Source organism: Schistocerca piceifrons, chromosome 4, assembly GCF_021461385.2.
Source record: "Schistocerca piceifrons isolate TAMUIC-IGC-003096 chromosome 4, iqSchPice1.1, whole genome shotgun sequence".
Lineage (NCBI taxonomy): Eukaryota > Metazoa > Arthropoda > Insecta > Orthoptera > Acrididae > Schistocerca > Schistocerca piceifrons.
The window spans coordinates 375,640,195-375,660,197 of NC_060141.1; the positions used below are offsets into that span (position 1 = coordinate 375,640,195).

The 20,003-nt window shown below is 39.9% G+C and overlaps 1 protein-coding gene across 2 annotated transcripts in view; it reads left to right on the plus strand.

The window, feature by feature from the left end:
- The first annotated feature begins 6,596 nt into the window (after positions 1-6,596).
- LOC124795043 (peptidyl-prolyl cis-trans isomerase-like 3) overlaps positions 6,597-20,003 on the plus strand; it is a 46,711-nt gene continuing 33,304 nt past the window's right edge. The window contains exons 1-2 of one of the 2 annotated variants that reach the window (XM_047258827.1): positions 6,597-6,791; positions 6,895-6,969. In XM_047258827.1, the coding sequence (XP_047114783.1) occupies positions 6,789-6,791; positions 6,895-6,969 (78 nt within the window). In that variant the 5' untranslated portion in view covers positions 6,597-6,788. The remainder of the gene's footprint in view (positions 6,792-6,894; positions 6,970-20,003) is intronic. The other variant, XM_047258826.1, reaches the window with a different exon arrangement.

The following is a 20,003-nucleotide window of genomic DNA, read 5'->3' on the forward strand; positions in this document are numbered from 1 at the left end:
AGTATTCCAGTCAACATTGTCAAAAGCTTTCTCTAAGTCTACAAATGCTAGAAACATAGGTTTGCCTTTTCTTAATCTTTCTTCTAAGATAAGTGGTAAGGTTAGTATTGCCTCACGTGTTCCAACATTTCTACGGAATCCAAACTGATCTTCCCCGAGGTCCGCTTCTACCAGTTTTTCCATTCGTCTGTAAAGAATTTGCGTTAGTATTTTGCAGCTGTGACTTATTAAACTGATAGTTCGGTAATTTTCACATCTGTCAACACCTGCTTTCTTTGGGATTGGAATTATTATATTCTTCTTGAAGTCATTTCGCCTTTCTCATACATCTTGCTCACCAGATGGTAGAGTTTTGTCAGGACTGGCTCTCCCAAGGCCGTCAGTAGTTCTAATGGAATGTTGTCTACTCCCGGGGCCTTGTTTCGACTCAGGTCTTTCAGTGCTCTGTCAAACTCTTCACGCAGTATCTTATCTTCATTTACTGCATTTTTATATTTTCTCCTTTGAACAATTAAATTCAATATTTCTTCTGTTACCCAAGGATTTCTATTAGCCCTTGTCTGTTTACCTACTTGATCGTCTGCTGCCTTCACTACTTCATCCCTCAGAGCTACCCATTCTTCTTCTACTGTATTTCTTTCCCCCATTCCTGTCAATTGTTCCCTTATGCTCTCCCTGAAACTCTCTACAACCTCTGGTTCTTTCAGTTTATCCAGCTCCCATCTCCTTAAATTCCCGCCTTTTTGCAGTTTCTTCAGTTTCAATCTGCAGTTCATAACCAAGAGATTGTGGTCAGAATCCATATCTGCCCCTGGAAATGTCTTACAATTTAAAACCTGGTTTCTAAATCCATATTCACCTACTATGTTTCCTTCTCTCCCTTTTCCTACTGACGAATTCCAGTCACCCATGACTATTAAATTTTCGTCTCCCTTCACTACCTGAATAATTTCTTTTATCTCGTCATACATTTCATCAATTTCTTCATCATCTGCAGCGCTAGTTGGCATATAAACTTGTACTACTGCAGTAGGCATGGGCTTTGTGTCTATCTTGGCCACAATAATGCATTCACTATGCTGTTTGTAGTAGCTAACCCGCACTCCTATTTTTTTATTCATTATTAAACCTATTCCTGCATTACCTCTATTTGATTTTGTATTTATAACCCTGTAATCACCTGACCAAAAGTCTTGTTCCTCCTGCCACCGAACTTCACTAATTCCCACTATATCTAACTTTAACCTATCCATTTCCCTTTTTAAATTTTCTAACCTACCTGCCCGATTAAGGGATCTGACATTCCACGCTCCGATCCGTAGAACGCCAGTTTTCTTTCTCCTGATAACGACGTCCTCTTGAGTAGTCCCCGCCCGGAAATCCGAATGGGGGACTATTTTACTTCCGGAATATTTTACCCAAGAGGACGCCATCATCATTTGATCATACAGTAAAGCTTGATTAAGGGAGTGTATTGCTATCATAAGAAGGCCAAATTGATAATCTTATTGGTACATTCTCGTGTATATATAAAATACAGTGAGGAGGTGGGAATCTTAGCTAAACAGGAGAAATCAACAGGCAGTATTCTCAAATACAAAATATCATATATGGATTTAATGCATGACATCAAGGATCTGGCTCTATTCCAATGGCAAGAGGAGTGGAATAAACCTAAACAACATCAGGGTAGATTTTACGCAATGCTACAGCTCAAATCATGTCTGTACCATGGATCAGGAGGGCTCCGTTGAACAGTTTCATTACATCGACCATAATTCTGCTTAATTTCAGCCATGCTTCCTTCATGCTTCATTTATATATGTAACATTTTCGGTTCTCCTGCATGTGAGTGTAGCTCTTAGACAATCGCTGATGTAAATCACATCCTCATTTCTTGTGCCAAATGTAACAATTAACAGACTCGTTTTATCAAATTGATACAGTCATTGGATAATCAGCTTCCACTAGCAGCTACTCACCCATTACTCTCAAAGAAATTTATCTATATAAAGAGATTGGTAATTCCATTAAGAAGATTGGAATAAATGTACAAGACAGGCATAGCTTGCAGCGAACTTTACTTCACATTACCGATATAATCCTTTATATTTCAGTCTGTACTTTATTGTTATATTCTTTTATGCACTTGCATATTTGATGCATTAGTAGAGGAGATTCTCTTAAGACCAAATAAATAAACAAACGTTCCTATGTATATATTTTCGCTATCAAATAAATGTCGAGATTTTGAAATGCACAACAATAAATACTGTGTTTTCTTTCTGTGGCAAATTGCGAATGTTCTATGACAATTTGTATATTTTTTCCATCGAGTGTTCTTCCATTAACAAGATCAGAAAAGTTATTTAGGATTTACAATAACAGAACAAAGCTGATATGCACACTGTATATAAATAAGAACATAAGTTGATGAAAAAAAATTTCATTAAGTAACACTTTAACTAAAAGATCAGTTGTAATGATGGAGAAAAGTACACTTGTTAGCAACATTATTAGTTATGTAAGGGAAAAAACCTAAGGGATAAGGTAAACAGTAACTATTGACTCTCTTATTGTGTTTGTACATATATATTTTCGCCAGCAAATAATTGTCGACGTTTTGAAATATTGTTTCAAACTTTATTTATATGACAAAATTGTTAGTGCCTCAATTCTTATTTGGGCTTTTTGTATCATGGATGGTAACTCTTAGGCTCACTTTCACCTTTCGTTTCTGGACTAAAGCAAACTCATGGGATGTGATGGACAGTGTGAATACAACCTGGTGTGATGATGTCTGATGTGATGTGACAGCCAGTTTGAATTGACCTTTAGGAGTTTTGCTTTTTGCAGTTATAGTGTTCAGCAATATTTGTTATCGTTTTAGTAGCCCCTCTCAGAACATTAACATTTTCTAAATTGTTGTGTGTGGCTCCTGATATGACTCAGAAACTCCAGTATCGCCTCTATCACGACAAATAATTCCAAAGTACAATAATCATCCTCTAGTGTGCAGTGGTCTCCATTCTATAGGCTACTATTAATCGTTTGGTAGAATTTCTACTGATCATTGCTCATAGCATTGTTTGCCCAGTTAGGGCTAGGAAGCACACAAAGGATACACGAGTGATCTTTGTCATCACGACTATTTCGTCATTCTTGTCCACTCTGTCGGTATATGTATATGTGTGTGCAGGTCATGGTATGACAGCTGGGTGACACTTTTGTCTGCCAACCCGTGAACAAGCCCATAGCGAAACTGTCAGTTTGCTGTTAGGTTTTGGTAGCCACTCTTGCACAAATGACAACATCGACACTCTCCTTGCATTCTCCACACTCCGTTTGCTCTACACAGTGACACCTCAACATGGTATCAACATCTCCATAGAACATGACCAAGCACAAGGACGTGATCGTTAATGACATATTTATAGAACAAGTCGAAAAGAGACTAGCATTTTTCGACATTAATTTGAAGGATTGTTCAGACATAAATATGACAATTAAGAATGGGAAGAAAACAGTTGTACAACTTTTTTAAGTGCTCAGGACAGCTTATGTTCAGCTGGGATAGAAAATCGCATGTTCATATTTTTGTATGTGATTGCAGGTAAAATGTAAACTGATTCCTCAAAACTATCAACACATATTCAAAACTGTTGAAATTAGTTCTTTGGATGTTGTCAAAGTTTATGAACATTACGTGAAACTTTCCATTTACTACCGCCATTTCACGTGGCCCTCACATCACATCATGTCTCGTCTAGTCCTGCAAGACATTCTTCAATGCATTTCAAATAGTGGCATCCACATCAGCCATTCCATCGTGTCATGTCACATCACTTCACATCGAGTTTCTCTGAAGTAAAGTTTGGACCGCTGATGTCATCTGTCCATTGCGGATCACATGATTCACAAGCTCATTTCCTTCCGATACACAGCCATGGGCAGAACTCTGTTTTTTCCATGTTTTAGACTTCTGTCTCCTGTTTCTAATATACAAGCTTTTTGCTAGGTGCAAACCATTTGAGTCCAATAAATGTCATTTTCATACAAAAGTGGACTTCAGCATCCATGCATATAAGCTGTCACTGGAGCTGGGTCAGCTTGAGTTACCAAACCAGGTTAACTCGGGTTGAGTGGATTCTGTGTCAACCTGAGCTACACTGCTGCTAATTTGAGTTATGCTCATGTGTCGCACTGTGGTGGTCACTATTGATGATGGCTGGAGCTTACTGCCATCGCACCACTGAACTCCTGTTGAATCGAGTTGAGTCTATGCCTATAGAATGTGATTTCACTCACTGTTACCTGTAAAAGTGTGGTAGCTTATTATTATTTATTTTGTTTGATCGAAATCCATGAAGGGTTTGATAAATGATTTTTACAAGTGGGTCTAGCAGAAACATTAGCTTCATGACAATTAGGAAATATACATTCAAATTTTGAGTGCAAAGTGACTGAGGAAAATGACGATAAAGTGACAACTTTACTCCAATCATCTTTCTTGAACCATGGTAACTGGGTATCTTAAGATTGTCTGCTCATCGTCAAAACGCTTGTGGTAAATTCCAAGTGTCATGAGTAATATTTTTGCAATGTGGCCTATATCACAGCAACCGTTCACATAACGAGATGTATGGCTACATTAAGGTTTCCATTCACTGTCCAAATCTTACATGAAATTCAGAATGTCTCATGACTGTATTTTCAAATTTCAGTCTGTAGTGTTCCACCTATCAATGCTCGTGACAAGGGATTTGGCTAGCTTAAGATCACCTCGTTGACAACATACCACTACAGCAAATTCCGGATGTATCACCATTTTCAAAATTTTATGTCAAAAGACTCGTAATTGTGATGTGCAGCACAGTAGCCATTCATGCTTGTGTCGTAGCATTTGGCTACTAGATCGCTGATTACGAACTGGCCACAAGGAAAAAAATTGTCTATGTTAGAGGGTTTATATAATACAGTGTTTGATATGTAGCTTGTCACAAAAATTTGGAATAAGTGTAACATATTGCTTTTTGATACTGGAATGTCAGACAGTGAGAAATGTGTTTCCAATCTGATAGCCGATTTCATATGAAACAAAATTGCAATCAAATCTGTTCACAAACTATGCAAACACTAGCAAGAGAAATGAGCACTATTAGAATTTTCCTAGCAACTCGATCTGGTTACTGTATCTTATGGAAATGGAAATGAAGTCCCATGCTTCTTGACAGAGCGTAGGATGCAGGAGACCCACACCGCTCTACTGGGGATGGTCCTAATGGAGGTGGTTTGGCGTTGCCTTTCTCCAACCTTAATGGAGATGAATGATGATGATGAAGATGACACAACAACTCCTAGTCATCTTGGGGCAGGTGAAAATCCGTGACCCCACTGGGAATCGAACCTGAGACCACTTGCTCGGGAAGCGAGAACGCTACCGTGAGACCACGAGTTGTGGACACCATATCTTAAGAGATGTAAAAACTCGAGCGGATGTGAATGTGGCAATCGACGTCGAATGTTAATTCAGCGTTTCCTGCTAACTCGGTTTATGAAACGAGCTATCACGGTTTAAATATACATATGGGGAGCACGCGGGGGGCCCTCCCCCACCCCTTGCAGGACCGCCCGCATTGCCACCTGGGCCGCCCACACCAGTCAGGACCTTGCCTAGTATGGCGGTGTGGGTATCCCGCATCTTTCCCCTACGCTTCTGTAAAAGAAGCATGGGACTTCATTTCCATTTCCATCAGATAACAAAAAAACAATATTGCGGTCTGTAGTGCGATATGCACTCATAATCGTGAAAAGTCATTTGGCTGTCTTACAAACACTCAATAGTCCTCAAAATCTATGCAGCATGTTTCAGGTCTTTCACAGGCCTATCTTCAAAATTTCAAGCCAAAAGGCCAAAAACTGCATCCCACCTAGCGTCCATCACTGTCGTGACTATATTATGTAATCACCGACTGGGTAATCACGAAGCTCAGGTTGGTTAACTGAATTGAACGGTAATCCGCGCTGCCAATTCGGTTTAACTTGGTATGAACTCGGTTTACGCATACTTTCAATTCCGTCTGTCGTAAACACGAGTTGGTCGATGGCTAGCTACCGCGTGCGTATATGCACTTCGCACGTAAGAACAATTGAAAATCATCAGGCAAGGATTGCAATTCCAGCGTTAAGAACAGCAATGTGAGTTGATATCGTGTGACTTAAATTGGCTTGAAGTGCTGTGACATGACGGACGGTGTGAATACACCTTGACGTGACGGTGCGGTGACGCGACGGTGCCGTAACGAACACTGTGTATTGCCCATTAGCCTGTCTCTCGAAAAAGGGTATGCTGTACCCACCACTCTTTTTTATGGTAGTTCGGTGAGTTCGGAATTAATGGCTGTCTCTTTAGAATCCGTATCGACAAATGACACTTGGACTTAAAAAAAAAAGTTTAGTGACAGTCATCCTTCGTGAGCGCACACCACCTTTTTGACGTATCGTGACAGTGAGAGATAATTTTCTTTCAAGGTGACAAAGATCAACGCCACCTAGGTGGGGTTGCAAAGATCCCATTGCGCGCTAGTCAGTGATTACTGGCACTAGTCTCTACGGTTGGCAATGACCAGAGACAAAAACGCTAGTTTATAAATGTAAAATTGTAAATACTAAATAGTAAATAGAACGCCGTTGTGGTGGACAGTAAAGTGTAGTGTGATTGTTTTGTTGTGTGTAGATGTCCAAGGACCTTGATAAGAGATAATTGTTATTTTGGCACTATCTGAAACATGGTATGTATTTCTTTTCGTCATTATCTACTGAAGCTGCACAGATGTATCTCTATTTTCATTCGAAGTGTTGTTATGCAGTTTTTTCCATTTTGGACTGTTTCAGTCGGTTACAATTCATACGGACGTCGGTGATTTGAAAATCGAACTCTTCTGCGAATACTGCCCAAAAGCTTGCGAGGTATGGATTAAGTAAGTGGAATACTTTATAAATGGTTGGTTATACCTTGTGCGTAAGTGTTGCATAGTGTTAAATTTTGCGTGTATGACGTAGCCGTTGGCCCCGTGGTGTCAAGACCTGATGGGTGAATGCTCTACATAGTAATAAATGATGAATCATGTAATAGCTGTGAATATGTCAGTGCAGTCTTTGATAGGGCAAGCTTTCAGTCTTTAAAATCGTAGTTGGTGTAAGCCAGTATTGTGGCAACCATTGTGTGGTTTCAACATATTTGGTTAAAATTTCTTCTCCACATAAAAGTACTGCCTGAGCTGTGTTATTGCTCTGGGAGGGTACCGAAAAATATACTTGATTGTGTTGTACTGCAGTAGATATCGAAGGAGTTCAGAGGCGGTCTGCTAGATTTGGGCAATTCCATAGTTACAGGTGTTACATGTACACACCTTAAAATGAGGAAAAATAATGTAAGGAAAAATATTTATTGAATTTAATGTTGAAAACCTTTAAAGCTTATGTTATATTAAATTATATTAAATGTTGATACTGGAATTGTTTTATTGTTCTCCCGGTTATTAATCAAAAAAGTAGAGTTACGGGTGTTACCAAAAGTAGACCTGGCCCCTGTTATGAGTTAGGGAATTCTCTAATTTCTGCAAACTTGTAAAACAACTGTTAAGAGGTATTGCCCCAAATTTTATTTTGAAATATAATTTTTTTTTTTTTTTTACATCATAACTCAGTATGTGTGTTACAGTAAATTCTTGAAGGAATAAATCTACCTCTTACAATTGCATAAAAAGAAAAGAAAAGTTTTGTAGTTTATTTGGAATAAAAGTATGTACTTAAGAAAACATATTTGAAGGATAAAGCTGTTTATTACACAAAAAATTTTGTTACAATTTTTTAGTACAACTAGGCCAAGATATCATTACTTACATTTTCCTCATTTTGTAGGCTTATTAAATTTATGACAAAAATGTTTTCTTCTTATTGATAGGTTTAAAAACTTCATTTAATATTCTTTTTCAGCAACATCCATCTCAAAATTGAACTCGTAGTACAAACGGTTACCTTGTTGTTTGATTTCTGGTGTTGCTACCTTAGATAGTACTTGACTGAATTTCACAAAACAAACATCAGTTTCATCTAGTTTAAAAAGTGTTCTACTTTTTCCTACTGAGTTCAGAAACATTATTTTCACATCCTCCTCTTCATCAACCTCACTCACTCTGGCAGATTCCCAAGTAACGGTATTGAATTTTGGATAGGGTTAGCTTCTTTTTGTCACTTGGAATGTCAACCAAGAGAAATAACCCATATTTTAAATCAGACTTTTAAATTTTATTAGTTAGCTTAACTCACAAGCACTTCCAATATTGTCTTGTGATTCGGATAGTGAAACAGTCTCGTGATCAGAATCATCAGAACTGCACACGTCATAGAAGTTTATGCATCTTTTTGCATGTAATGTTTTAACTTTGGCCTCCTCAGTAATAAATACTGCCACCCTTGTCATTAATGACTCTGATGTTATTGAAACCAGCAAATCAGTTGTGTTATAAGGCCAAAAGTGATGGCAGCCCTGGATTTGAGGAATTGCTTGTAAATTTTTCCACCTTTCATCCAAAATAGGAATGTTACATTCCACTGTTATCTTATCAACCCATAGTACCTTCATTTTAGAAAAATTCTTCAGAGTATAGTCATAAAAGTCAATTGCGTTGTTAATAATAACTTTCCTAGATCTAACAGCTGTCCACACACTCCTCTTCAGTGCACCTCCAATTCCATCCATGGCTCCTTCACCATGTGAACTGGCAAAAAATTTCACTCAACTGTCAATCCAAAATCTCTCTCAAAATAACGTAGATTGGACAAAGTATATTTATTTTTGAACTGCCCAGCACAGTACATTGTTAAACATAGGCTCTTATGAATGACTAGAATTTGCCTCAATAAGCAGTTTACTGAGCCTATATTAAATTTAAAACTGAGGTTAGCAATATTGTTGTTCTTGGAAAAGTTAGGATGGAAAACATAAACTATATGTAATCTAAAGAATTTTGGGCTTAATTAACTTTTTAGGAGAACGTCAGTTGAGTCAGGTTTTTATATGTAATAAACATAGTTAAAAAAAAAAAACTTTTTTCCATTCATATTAATACCCTTTGGTTATAATTTAAATGTAGGGCCTAGGCCTACTAAAGATGAAGGTGGCATTAAACCTTCCAATTCAAGTTACAGGTGTTACGCATGTGTTAAGTAACACCCGAAACAAAAATTAGTAACACTCGTAACAGCTCTAAGAGTGTTAAATAAGATTTCAAAATGCCATGTAATGGTATGATATTGTAAAACATGTGCATAACCTCACTTTTACGGAAAGGTATTGTACAGAACAAATTTACTAGATTACAAATTAAACTTTTGTATCTTCTTTGTTACGGGTGTTAAAAGCTACATATATATTATAAAACTAACAAAATAAAGAAAAGCAATTAGCTTACCTCAACAAAACGAATTATTATGAGCTATAACAATGTTGACTTCAATATCCTTTGCAACAATAGAACAACCAGCCATAGATAACACAACTAATACTCATCTGGAAATAGCTTAAAACATACCTCTCTGTGGTGCCATAGAGTAGTGCACTTTAAACACTTAGTGAAGGTAGAAATTTGATTTTTTCATATTCATGATTATTTTGCAATGAACAAATGTACTTTTAACTTGGCATTTTTAAGCGTATATTTGTAATATTGTCGTTTTAATTTTTTTGTCACAAAATCTCTTTAACATGGAATGACCCACTTGTTACCGGTAGATTCAAACAGCACATAATTGTCACGGAGTTGCTTCGGGAGCTTTAATGGGAATCTCTGGAGGGAAGACATCCTTTTTCGAGAAGCACTATTGACAAAATTTAGAGAACTGACATTTGAAGTTGACTGTTACACGATTGTACTGTTGCCAACATTGCACCTCAGGACCACGAAGATAAGATATGAGACATTAAAACTCCTGTGGGACCATGTAAGGTAGTCACTTTTCCCTCACTCTTTTTGCGAATGGAACAGGAAAGTAAACGGTTAGTAGCGATAATGGGTACAGTCTCCACACACCCTACGGTTGCATGCGGAGTATCCCTGTAAATGTCATTATTATTATCAGTAGCGAAATGAATTGTTAAGGAAAGTGATTATACAGTATGTACAGGCCCCTACATACTACTGTCTTCCACATTCCCTTTTTTCTCTAATTTCTAGTAGCTTACACAGAAACCTACTTTTTATTTGCGCACACATGCCTTCTTTGTTCTTGTATATTCTGTTATCTTTTCACTCTTAATCCATTTTTCGCCCTTTGATGGGTTCCAACAGTGTGTTTAAGTTATTCTGATGTCATACTAACTCTTTGTGTTTCATCATTCCTCATCAGTCTTTTGACTGACAGTCTATTGAATGTATACAAACTTGTGTTCGGTACTGAATTACATTAATCTGTCTGTGATAAAAACTGCTCATCAGCATAAATTGTCCTCAGTTCATTACATATACGCTCTAAAATATTCTGTCTCTGAACTTCTTCTATTTCACTGTCTGTGAGATGATTGTAAAAATACATGCAATAGCATTAAAATATGTAATAAGAATATTAAATTAGGATGATTAATATTAAAGTCAGTTGTAATTTTAAAAGAAGCCAACTATTTTAGAGTGTGATAATGGAACTGCCCTCATCTCCTGTAGTCCTGGCTGTGATGAGAAACTGATCTATAGCATAGCTCGAGGTCTAACTTAGAATGGAAGGTGATAATTTAATTGTGAGTTAATGAAGGAAACGAATGTGAATGCAAAATAAAAGTTGCGGTAACAGCATGATCTGTCTTCTGATGCTTACGTTTGCGCCTAATTTAACATATTTTTGCTGTATATTTAACACACATTTTGTTGTAAAACAAGTATGTTGATGCGCGTCACTCACATGAAGTATAAAAGATGCAAAGGGAGTCCAGTAGGAAATTATAGCACAGCCTGGCTGTATATAATGTATTGAGAATAATAGGATATACTTACTGTTCAGACCTATATATGAGATAGCATGCAATTTGCCATGTAGAGTTGACCATGTTTGAAACTGTGTAGTAATGAGCTGAATCATGTATTCAGGTGGGGAAAGATGACACATTGAGCAATTAGTAGTCCACAATATCTCCCATGCAGCCAGTGATTCAGTTGCTCAAGATGATATACAGGGTGGTCCCGAATTCATGGTACAAACTTTAATGGTAGGTGCAGGACATTGTAACAAGGATATATTGTATAGGAATGTATAGTCCCAGGTGACGCGGTGAGGCGTAAACAGGGGAAATAACGGCCGAAAGGAAAACGAAAGATTTTATTGAAATCGTTGTTGACAAGTGTCATGTTTACAGTAAGTGTTCAAAATTGCGTCCACCATGAGCGATACATGCTTGACAGCGTCGGTGCAGCGATTGGCGTACACGTTCAAAGATGCCTGGTATTTCACGCACACCTGCAGCAGCTACAGATATGCGAGCAACGAGATCCTCATCTGAGTCAACTGGAGTCTCATAAACAAGACTCTTAAGATGTCCCCATAAAAAGTAATCGAGGCAAGAGAAATCAGGAGATCGGGGTGGCCAAGGGACTGGTCCACCACGCCCAATCCATCTAGCACCAAACGTGGCATTCAGGTAATTCCGTACAGCAGTGCTGAAGTGTGCTGGCGCTCCATCGTGCTGAAACCACATGCGGTTACGAATGGCGAGCGGAACATCTTGCAGCAGTTCTGGTAACACTTCTTGCAGAAAAATAAGATAGCTTTCGCCACAGAGTCGCGTGGGTAGTAAGTATGGCCCAATCAAAAAGTCGTTCACAATACCAGCCCACACATTAATACCGAAACGTTGTTGATACGCATGTGGACGCGTTGCATGTGGATTATCTGTTGCCCACACATGGGAATTGTGCGCATTAAAGACACCCTCGCGTGAAAATGTCGCTTCATCTGTAAATAGCACATGACCTACGAAATCCGGCTGCAACGCACATTGCTGCAACAACCACTGGCAGAAGTTCACGCGAAGAGGATAATCTGCCGGATTCAATGCTTGTACTTTTTGAAAATGGAAGGGGTGTAAGCGATTTTCATTTAACACTCTGCATACAGTCTGATGACTCACATGTACGTCACGCGCAACAGTTCTTGTGCTTGACTCGGGTCTATCAGCCACTATGTTCAAGATGCGTTCTTCCAGTCTTGGAGTGCGTACAGCTCTTAATCGACCAGTGTCATGTCTGTTGACGTCGAACGTACCTGTTTCACAAAGTTGACGATGTAACCGTTGAAAAATTCTATGATCCGGCATTCGTCGATTAGGATACTCCGCGCGATACATTCGTAACGCAGCTCTGGCGTTACCATTTGCACGGCCGTACATGTAATGCATGTCTGCTTTTTCTGCATACGTAAAGTCACCCATCGTCTACGGCAGCACAATTGTGAATGGCGCTTGTCCCTACTGCGATACATCATGTTCATCTACTGCCCTCTACCGGCAGTGACACCAACCGATCACTCCATTTCTCTTTCCCCTGTTTACGCCTCACCGCGTCACCTGCGACTATACATTCCTATACAATAAATCCTTGTTACAATGTCCTGTACCTACCATTAAAGTTTGTACCATGAATTCGGGACCACCCTTGTGCAGGAAGGTCAATTGAAATTGGCGATACCATACATTGGCTTTGAACCGTGACATAACTGTGTTGTGTGACATCATTGAGGTGCGGCATCTTTGAAATGGATTGTGTTTACAGAGGACGTATTGAAGGAAGCAGTGGTGCACTCGAGTGTTGGATTTTTGTGTTTCTGATTTGAATGTGCCTGATGTTAGTGTGGGTTGGGCTTATCACTACATTGAACTTGGTGTTTTCTGAGGCTGTTGTTGGATTGTCATTGGGTCGTTTTAATTTCAGTAGTGATTGGTTATGGTTAGTTTTCAGTTTTGCAGTTGTTGGTTTGTTGTTTGAAATTTTCTCATGTGTAGAATTTAATTTTACCCGTTTGTCTTTCGTTGCTGAGTATGGGTCTGATGATTACTTTTAACAGTTGTTAATTAGTGACTGTGATGAGTGAGGGTATGGCTGTGACTATAAAATTCCTACAGCTACATGGCCTCATTGGTGAGTACGCTAGGTGTTGCCACTGCGGGGAATTGATGTTGACGAAAGTTGGTGCTTCTTGAACCAGGGACCAATACATGTGGCAGTGCTATTGAGATAATATTTGGAGGGGTTCCTGGGTCATGCAATCTAGACTGGCCATACAGAGTACTGTTTTACTAAGTTACTGTCAGTATTATTCATCCATTTAGTTTTGTGCACATGTGACAGACCATGAGAGTGACAGGTGTGTTACGTTAGTTAGCTTTACATAAATTAAAAAGAGCCATCAAATTTATTGAAGGCGACTATTTACTGTCACAAGAATTTATTTAATTAATATTGTGTTTTAACTTTTCTTGCAGAAAGAAATACAGTTAAATAACATTTACCCTTCTGGAAAAAAAAGCCTTTTAACTTTATATAGAACATAATGACTGTGAAGTACAATTTAGTTTAAATATAGAAATTTATAGATCTTCAATCTATTCTAGGGTCTTTTCTCTCCTAAATTATTTCTTAATTTTGACAAAACAAGCATGTGTAGGTGGAGAAAATTCTCTTGATTGGTGCAGTGCTGGCAGGGCAAAAAATGAGACACTAATAAAGTAGCTGTAAGAATGGATTAATATTTTGAATAAATTACTCATAGGAACTGAAGTTGAACTATTTAATCATCAATATGACCCCCCCCCCCCCCACACACACACAAAAAAAACAATAAAACCCTCTGTTTTCCTCCCCATCCCCCTTTTCTCACCCCCCGTTTTTTTTTTTAAATAGCCGTGTTCTTCTCAGCCCTGGTTCTGATGTGGTTTTAGTGTGGTGGGGAGGTGTACTAGACAGGTTTTTGTTGTGTTAATAGAGGAGTATTGCTATATTGGTTAAGATCTAGATAGTGGTATGCCACATCTTGATGATTTTATGGGTCAAACCAGATGTGTGGTACCACAATCATTGGCAATCCCATGTAGAACATTCTCATTATTTGGAAACCACAGCTTTCCAGAAATTTTTCGACATGGGGATTCTCGTCTGAGTATAATTATTAGCTGCTATTTTGAACGCACACACTACGGTACATTATTGGTTGATCTTTTATTGCCCATGGATTTTCACCATAGCCTTTCAACTTCAGGATTTTTTCCTCAGTCAGTTTGTGTGTGTGTGTGTGTGTGTGTGTGTGTGTGTGTGTGTGTGTGTCGTACTTTTGTTCAGAGGTTTACTTTTGTCCACTGTTCATTTCTAATGAATTGCTACATTGAGTTAAGTAAAGAGAGATAGATGTGGGAAACAGGAAAGGGGCATTGGGGAGCGGTATCTGATGGCTCGAACGAAGGCAGCCAGTATGCAGGTTAGGAATGTGCGAGGGGGAGGTAGTAGGTGTACATGATAAGAATGTGTCACATGTGCATGCAGCTAGTGAGCTGTGCAGCACACATCGATGATGATGATGTGAAGGCATGCATAGGGAGAGGGTGGCAGGACAGAGGAGGGGGATATTGTTGGGAGGAAGGTGTCAAAGTACTGTATTAGTGGAGATTCAGGCCAAAAGTGGTATTGCAAGGATAACTCCCAGCTGTGTAATTCAGGAAAGCTGATGCTTGGGGGCAGGATCCAGATGGCATGGATAGTAAAGCAGCCATTGAACTGAAGCGTGTTGTCCTCAACAGTGTGTACAGTGACTGGATCATCAGCTCTCATCTTGACCACAGTTTGGAGATGGCCGTTTGTTCAGGAAGAGTGATGATTGGTGGTCATGCTCTCATAAAATGCTGTGCAGAAGTTGCAGCAGAGCTGGTGTGTGACATGGTTGCTTTCACAGGTGGCACTGTCTCTGATGGGACAGGACAAGCCTGAGTCAGGTAGGATGCACTGTCGGTGGGAATCAGCAAGTCTTGCGTCAGGTCTTCCACACAGATATGACCCCTGTGGCAAGGCGATGGGAGTGGCATAGGGATGTATCGGAATGTTGTGTATGTCGGGTGGATGGCAGAAGGGGTGGGAAAATGTGGGTAGGAAGTTCCTGATTTGCAGGCTTGATGAAGGTAGTCAAAGCCCTGGTGAAGGATATGGTTCAGTTGCTCCAGAGCAGGGTGATATTGGGTGAACATGAGGCACCACCTTGCAGCTTCTTCTGAATAATGGTGGGACAATTAAGGGTGTGGAAAACCTGTTTGTGGGCCAGGTTTTGGGGATAGTGCCTGTTTTTGAGGGCCTTTGTGAGACCTTCAACAGGCCGGCCACTGTGGCCGAGCGGTTCTAGGCGCTTCAGTCCAGAACCACGCAGCTGCTGCGGTCGCAGGTTCGAATCCTGCCTCGGGCATGGATGTGTGTGATGTCCTTAGGTTAGTTAGGTTTAAGTAGTTCTAAGTCTAGGGGACTGGTGACCTCAGATGTTAAGTCCCATAGTGCTCAGAGCCATTTTTTAGGCCTTCAGCATATTGGGCAAGTGACTTCCTGTTGCTGCAGAAATGGTAGCTGTCAAATTGCTATATCGTCTGTGTGGTGAGTGATAGTTTATTAGAAAAATCGTGACTTCTGACATAGGAGCAGAGAAATTAAATACTAAACATAGAAGCTGCGTATCAGCAATGGAGGTAACTAGATAAATATGCTTGTATATCATCAAAACGTCGTAGGAAAATAGAATCAAAACTTCTTTTTGGCCCAAAACCTTCACAACGTAGTACACATAATAGCTTTGAAGATCTTTACAGTCAAAATAGATAATCAGTTTTTGATCAGTCACCAGTTGAAAGGGGAGCCAAGGTTTGTGCATGGAATCCAGCATCAGTTATTTGAGGTAGAGAACTAACCAAGCACGAGCTGCCATTAACACTTTGGAGACCAAGCTCAAGTATAGATTGGTCAGTGATTTTCTCAGCATGTGAGCCACATGTCACTCAAAAAGTGTACTTATTTCGTATGACAATAATGTACCAACATCTTGCGACATGTCCCTTGACTGGTGCTCCTTTCTGTTGCAAATTTATAGAATTATTTCGATAAAAACATTAGTGAGTGTAACTGTTCCTGTCATGAATAACTGAGCCAATATGATTGCACTGATGTACTCATTAGATTTTGCAGTTTGCTGTGATTCTGCTGCAAACATACTATGTTTGTTGAGTGAGCAAGAAATTTTGAAAGTTCAAGAGGAAGAAATTGCTCAGTAACTCACCTTTTACTTTTTTCTTGGGAAGATACTTTCTGTCATCATTAGTTTGAAATGTGTAGTCTATAAAAGATCTAAAGTAAATATAGAAAATAAAGGTTGAAGTTTGGTTCTTTTTTAGTATGTACTAATCTTGAAGATATACCATTTGCACATGTGCCAGTGGTACTTTAAATAACGGCATGAATGGCCAGTTTCCTAGGCTCAATATTCTTCTAAGTGAGCGGTCTCCAAAGGATTAAGAGACGAGAGTGAATTGAGTATGAAATTCAACAATTCATTAAATACACATTGATGTATTTAAAATATAATTTGTACACACAGATGTACCATATTAAAAAAATAAAAATTAAAGTTCTCTAATAACTAGGTGCTTGTAAATATATATGTGGATTTTTAGTTAAATCCTTAGTTTCTTTCACAGCAGTGTAGAAGTGGGCCCTTTCAGAGGTGTATGTGGTTGGATTGAAAATCTTTTGGAAAAAGATCTCTTGTATTTACCTTGGAATTATGAGATGTATGAGGTGATTATGTTGATAGTTTTGGAATTAACTGCAAATGCTCTTCTCAAAGAACCATCCCTTGATCTGTCTTCCCATGTTCAAGGTGATCCATCATGCAAAGTGGATGGCGAGAGCCATATATGTTTTGAAAAAGTTTGTTCTGTGTTGAATTATGACCACAAGAAGGACTGCATTATGTTCTGTTTGTATTTTTCTTAGCAGCATGTAAGTTGAAGCATGATCTTGTGCCACTTCAGGAGCCAGAGCCACTCTATGATTTTTTTTTTTTTTTTTTTCTTTTTAAAAAAATGGAGAGGCACCACTTTCCCTTTCCTCAATGAGTCGAAATCGTGCACAACTCACTTTTTTTTGTAAACTGGGGGTACCACAAAAACAACCAAACTTGAAAAATAAGAGCCTGCCTAAATGCCATGTTTTATTTTTGAAAGAAATGCGAAAATTACAGATTTTATGTAAACTTTCATACACTACAATTAAGAAATTAATAAAAGCTGTCTTAAAACGTAGTCATTATACCAAGCAGATGAAACTTAAACTGTGGACAAAACAATAGCTGCTTTTTTAATTGGTCAAACAAACAAAAATAACTTCCCTTGTGATAAATAAATGCCCTACAGTTGATTGTTGATCAAAATAATGAAGAGATAGGCAGATTTCACTTTCTGTTGCTGAAAAATGTGTGTGCTACATACAACTTAATTTTTATATACTTTTTACAATTATGTAAGTTGAACTGGAATAAGCAACTACCAAAAAAGAATGAAACCGGCTGAGTAAGACTGAGGAGGGAATGAGGACCACACAAAATAGACAAAGATGGGAATGAGATCACTGAAGTGAACTGTGAATGACCAGGAATAAGACCGACCATGACAACAGTGAACTATGACCATTCCCAGGAATGACACCAACCGTGAGCGAAGTGAATGGTGAACAACTTTTCCTTAGAAGTCGTTCCTTGGTCTTTTCATTCACTTTAGTGAACCGTTCCTTTGGACCCATTCATTCATGAACAACCCACCTCTAGTTCAGACTCTCTACAACATTTGTACACAACAGATAAAGTAGCCCAGAATATCCACGATGCCCCAATTTTACACTAACTTAAAGGATGTGACATAGTGCACCTATGCAGGTGACCAAGATTGGAGTTGGGAGAAAGTGGATGTAATGTGCCAGACTTACCCTTACTTGGTTTATGACATTTTACTTGTTTTAACCACCTCCGTTCCTACCAACTTCCATACTGCTGCTGATAACCTTGCTGTTGAGTCCATAAGCCCCCTTCTCCCTATCTAAAACACAGTCTCACATCTTGTTCCTTAAATACTGCACACACCCTGGAATCCCCATCCCAATGACCTTCATATTTTTAAATTCTGCCAGTCCCTTTCCCTCACAAACCTGGTACTACAGAAACAAATTTCCATAGCATAGATGCTGTGAGGTTTTGTTACTGTGCAATCCCAAGTACGTATGCCACATCTACCACACTGAAATCCTTGTCCTCCATCACCAGGAAGAACATTCCAGAGACAGCCTCCAAAAATTAATGAAGGTACTGTTATACCATTCCTGCATTAGAGTACCGGTACTCATCAACATCTATCCTGATTCACTGTGAACACCCTCATCAATCCTATAAAGCATGCAGGCCCTGCATTTGTGGCCTTTTCCATTTACCACATCCTCTAAAACTCACTCCTAATAAACCCAGAATACTGAGACTTATTCTCCCCCTGATTCACACTGTGGACCCCCCAGGGGGCTCACGGTTCTTTCGTGAGTACGTGCGTGGCAAGCACGGGTCCCCAAGCTATTGCAGCCTTCCTTCTTTCCAGGGCTGCATTTCCTTGCCCTTCCCCTCCTTTCCTCTCCTTGCTCCTTCCCCTTCGCCCTCCGCTCTTCCTCTCTTGGTGTCCTTGCTTATGTTGGCCCCGCTATCCTCCTGCTTATGTTGGTTTTGCAATTTATTTTTGTTGCGTAATCAGGGCGGACGCTATGCAAATGAAATGCATACGGGTCCAGAACTCTGGCAGTTCTTCTGCGGCCGTCTCACTGCATGGAACTGATTCTTCTATTGCTGCTTCTTCTGCCCCTGCCCCTTCAGCCTTCCCTTCCATGGCTACCCCCTGGGAGGCGGGTCAGGCCCGTCGGCTAGGGGCAAAACCTTTCTCCCGCTATCTGGTTTGCACCAGGATTGATGGGGATACTTTCACCAATGACAAACCTTTATTCTGTATGGAACACATTGAAGAAAAGTTTGGCGAAGTGGACTCCCTGGCAAGATGTGTTCGGGTTCGTTGTTGATCGAAACTGCTTCAGCTGCCCAGTCTACAGCCCTTCGTGTCTGTAGCCATCTTGGCACAATTCCTGTGTCCATTACCCCCCACCAGTCTCTAAATATGGTTCAAGATGTGATTTTTCACAGAGGCCTCATCTTTCAAACTGATGAGGAACTTTGGAACAATCTCGGACGGCAGGGTGTTCACTTTGTTCGGCATGTTCAGAAGGGTCCGAAGGACAATCGCATTGATACTGGTGCCTTTATCCTGGCCTTTGAAGGGGATACCCTCCCTGAGAAAGTAATGATTATGGTTTATCGATGTGATGTGAAGCCGTACATCCCACCTGTTATGAGGTGTTTTAAGTGCTTGCGTTTTGGACACGTCTTCCCGCTGTTTGCAGGCCCCTCTCTGTGGTGACTGTGGACATCCACTCCATGAGGGGAGTTCCTGTGTTCCCCCTCTTGTGTGTGTTAATTGTCTTGGCAATCATGCTCCACATACACCAGATTGCCCAGTATATCAGAAGGAAAAGAAGGTACAGGAGTACAAGTCCCTTGATTGTTTAACCTACACTGAGGCTCGTAAGAAGTATGCACGTCTTCACCCTGTGTCCATGATGTCTTGTTATGCTTTCATTACATCTTCACCCCTTCCTTACCCCAGTCCTGGACCTCCTCTCCTCCCCCCCCCCCCTCCCCTGTGGCTCCCACATCTTCTCCTCCAGGCACTGCTCTCCCTCCCCAGCCGGAGAAGTGTCCCACTTATTCGGTGTCTGCCGGTCAAGGACGTCCCTCCTGGGATGCCCCTTCCCGGCACCTTCCAGGCCAAAGGTCTGCTGCCACGTACGACT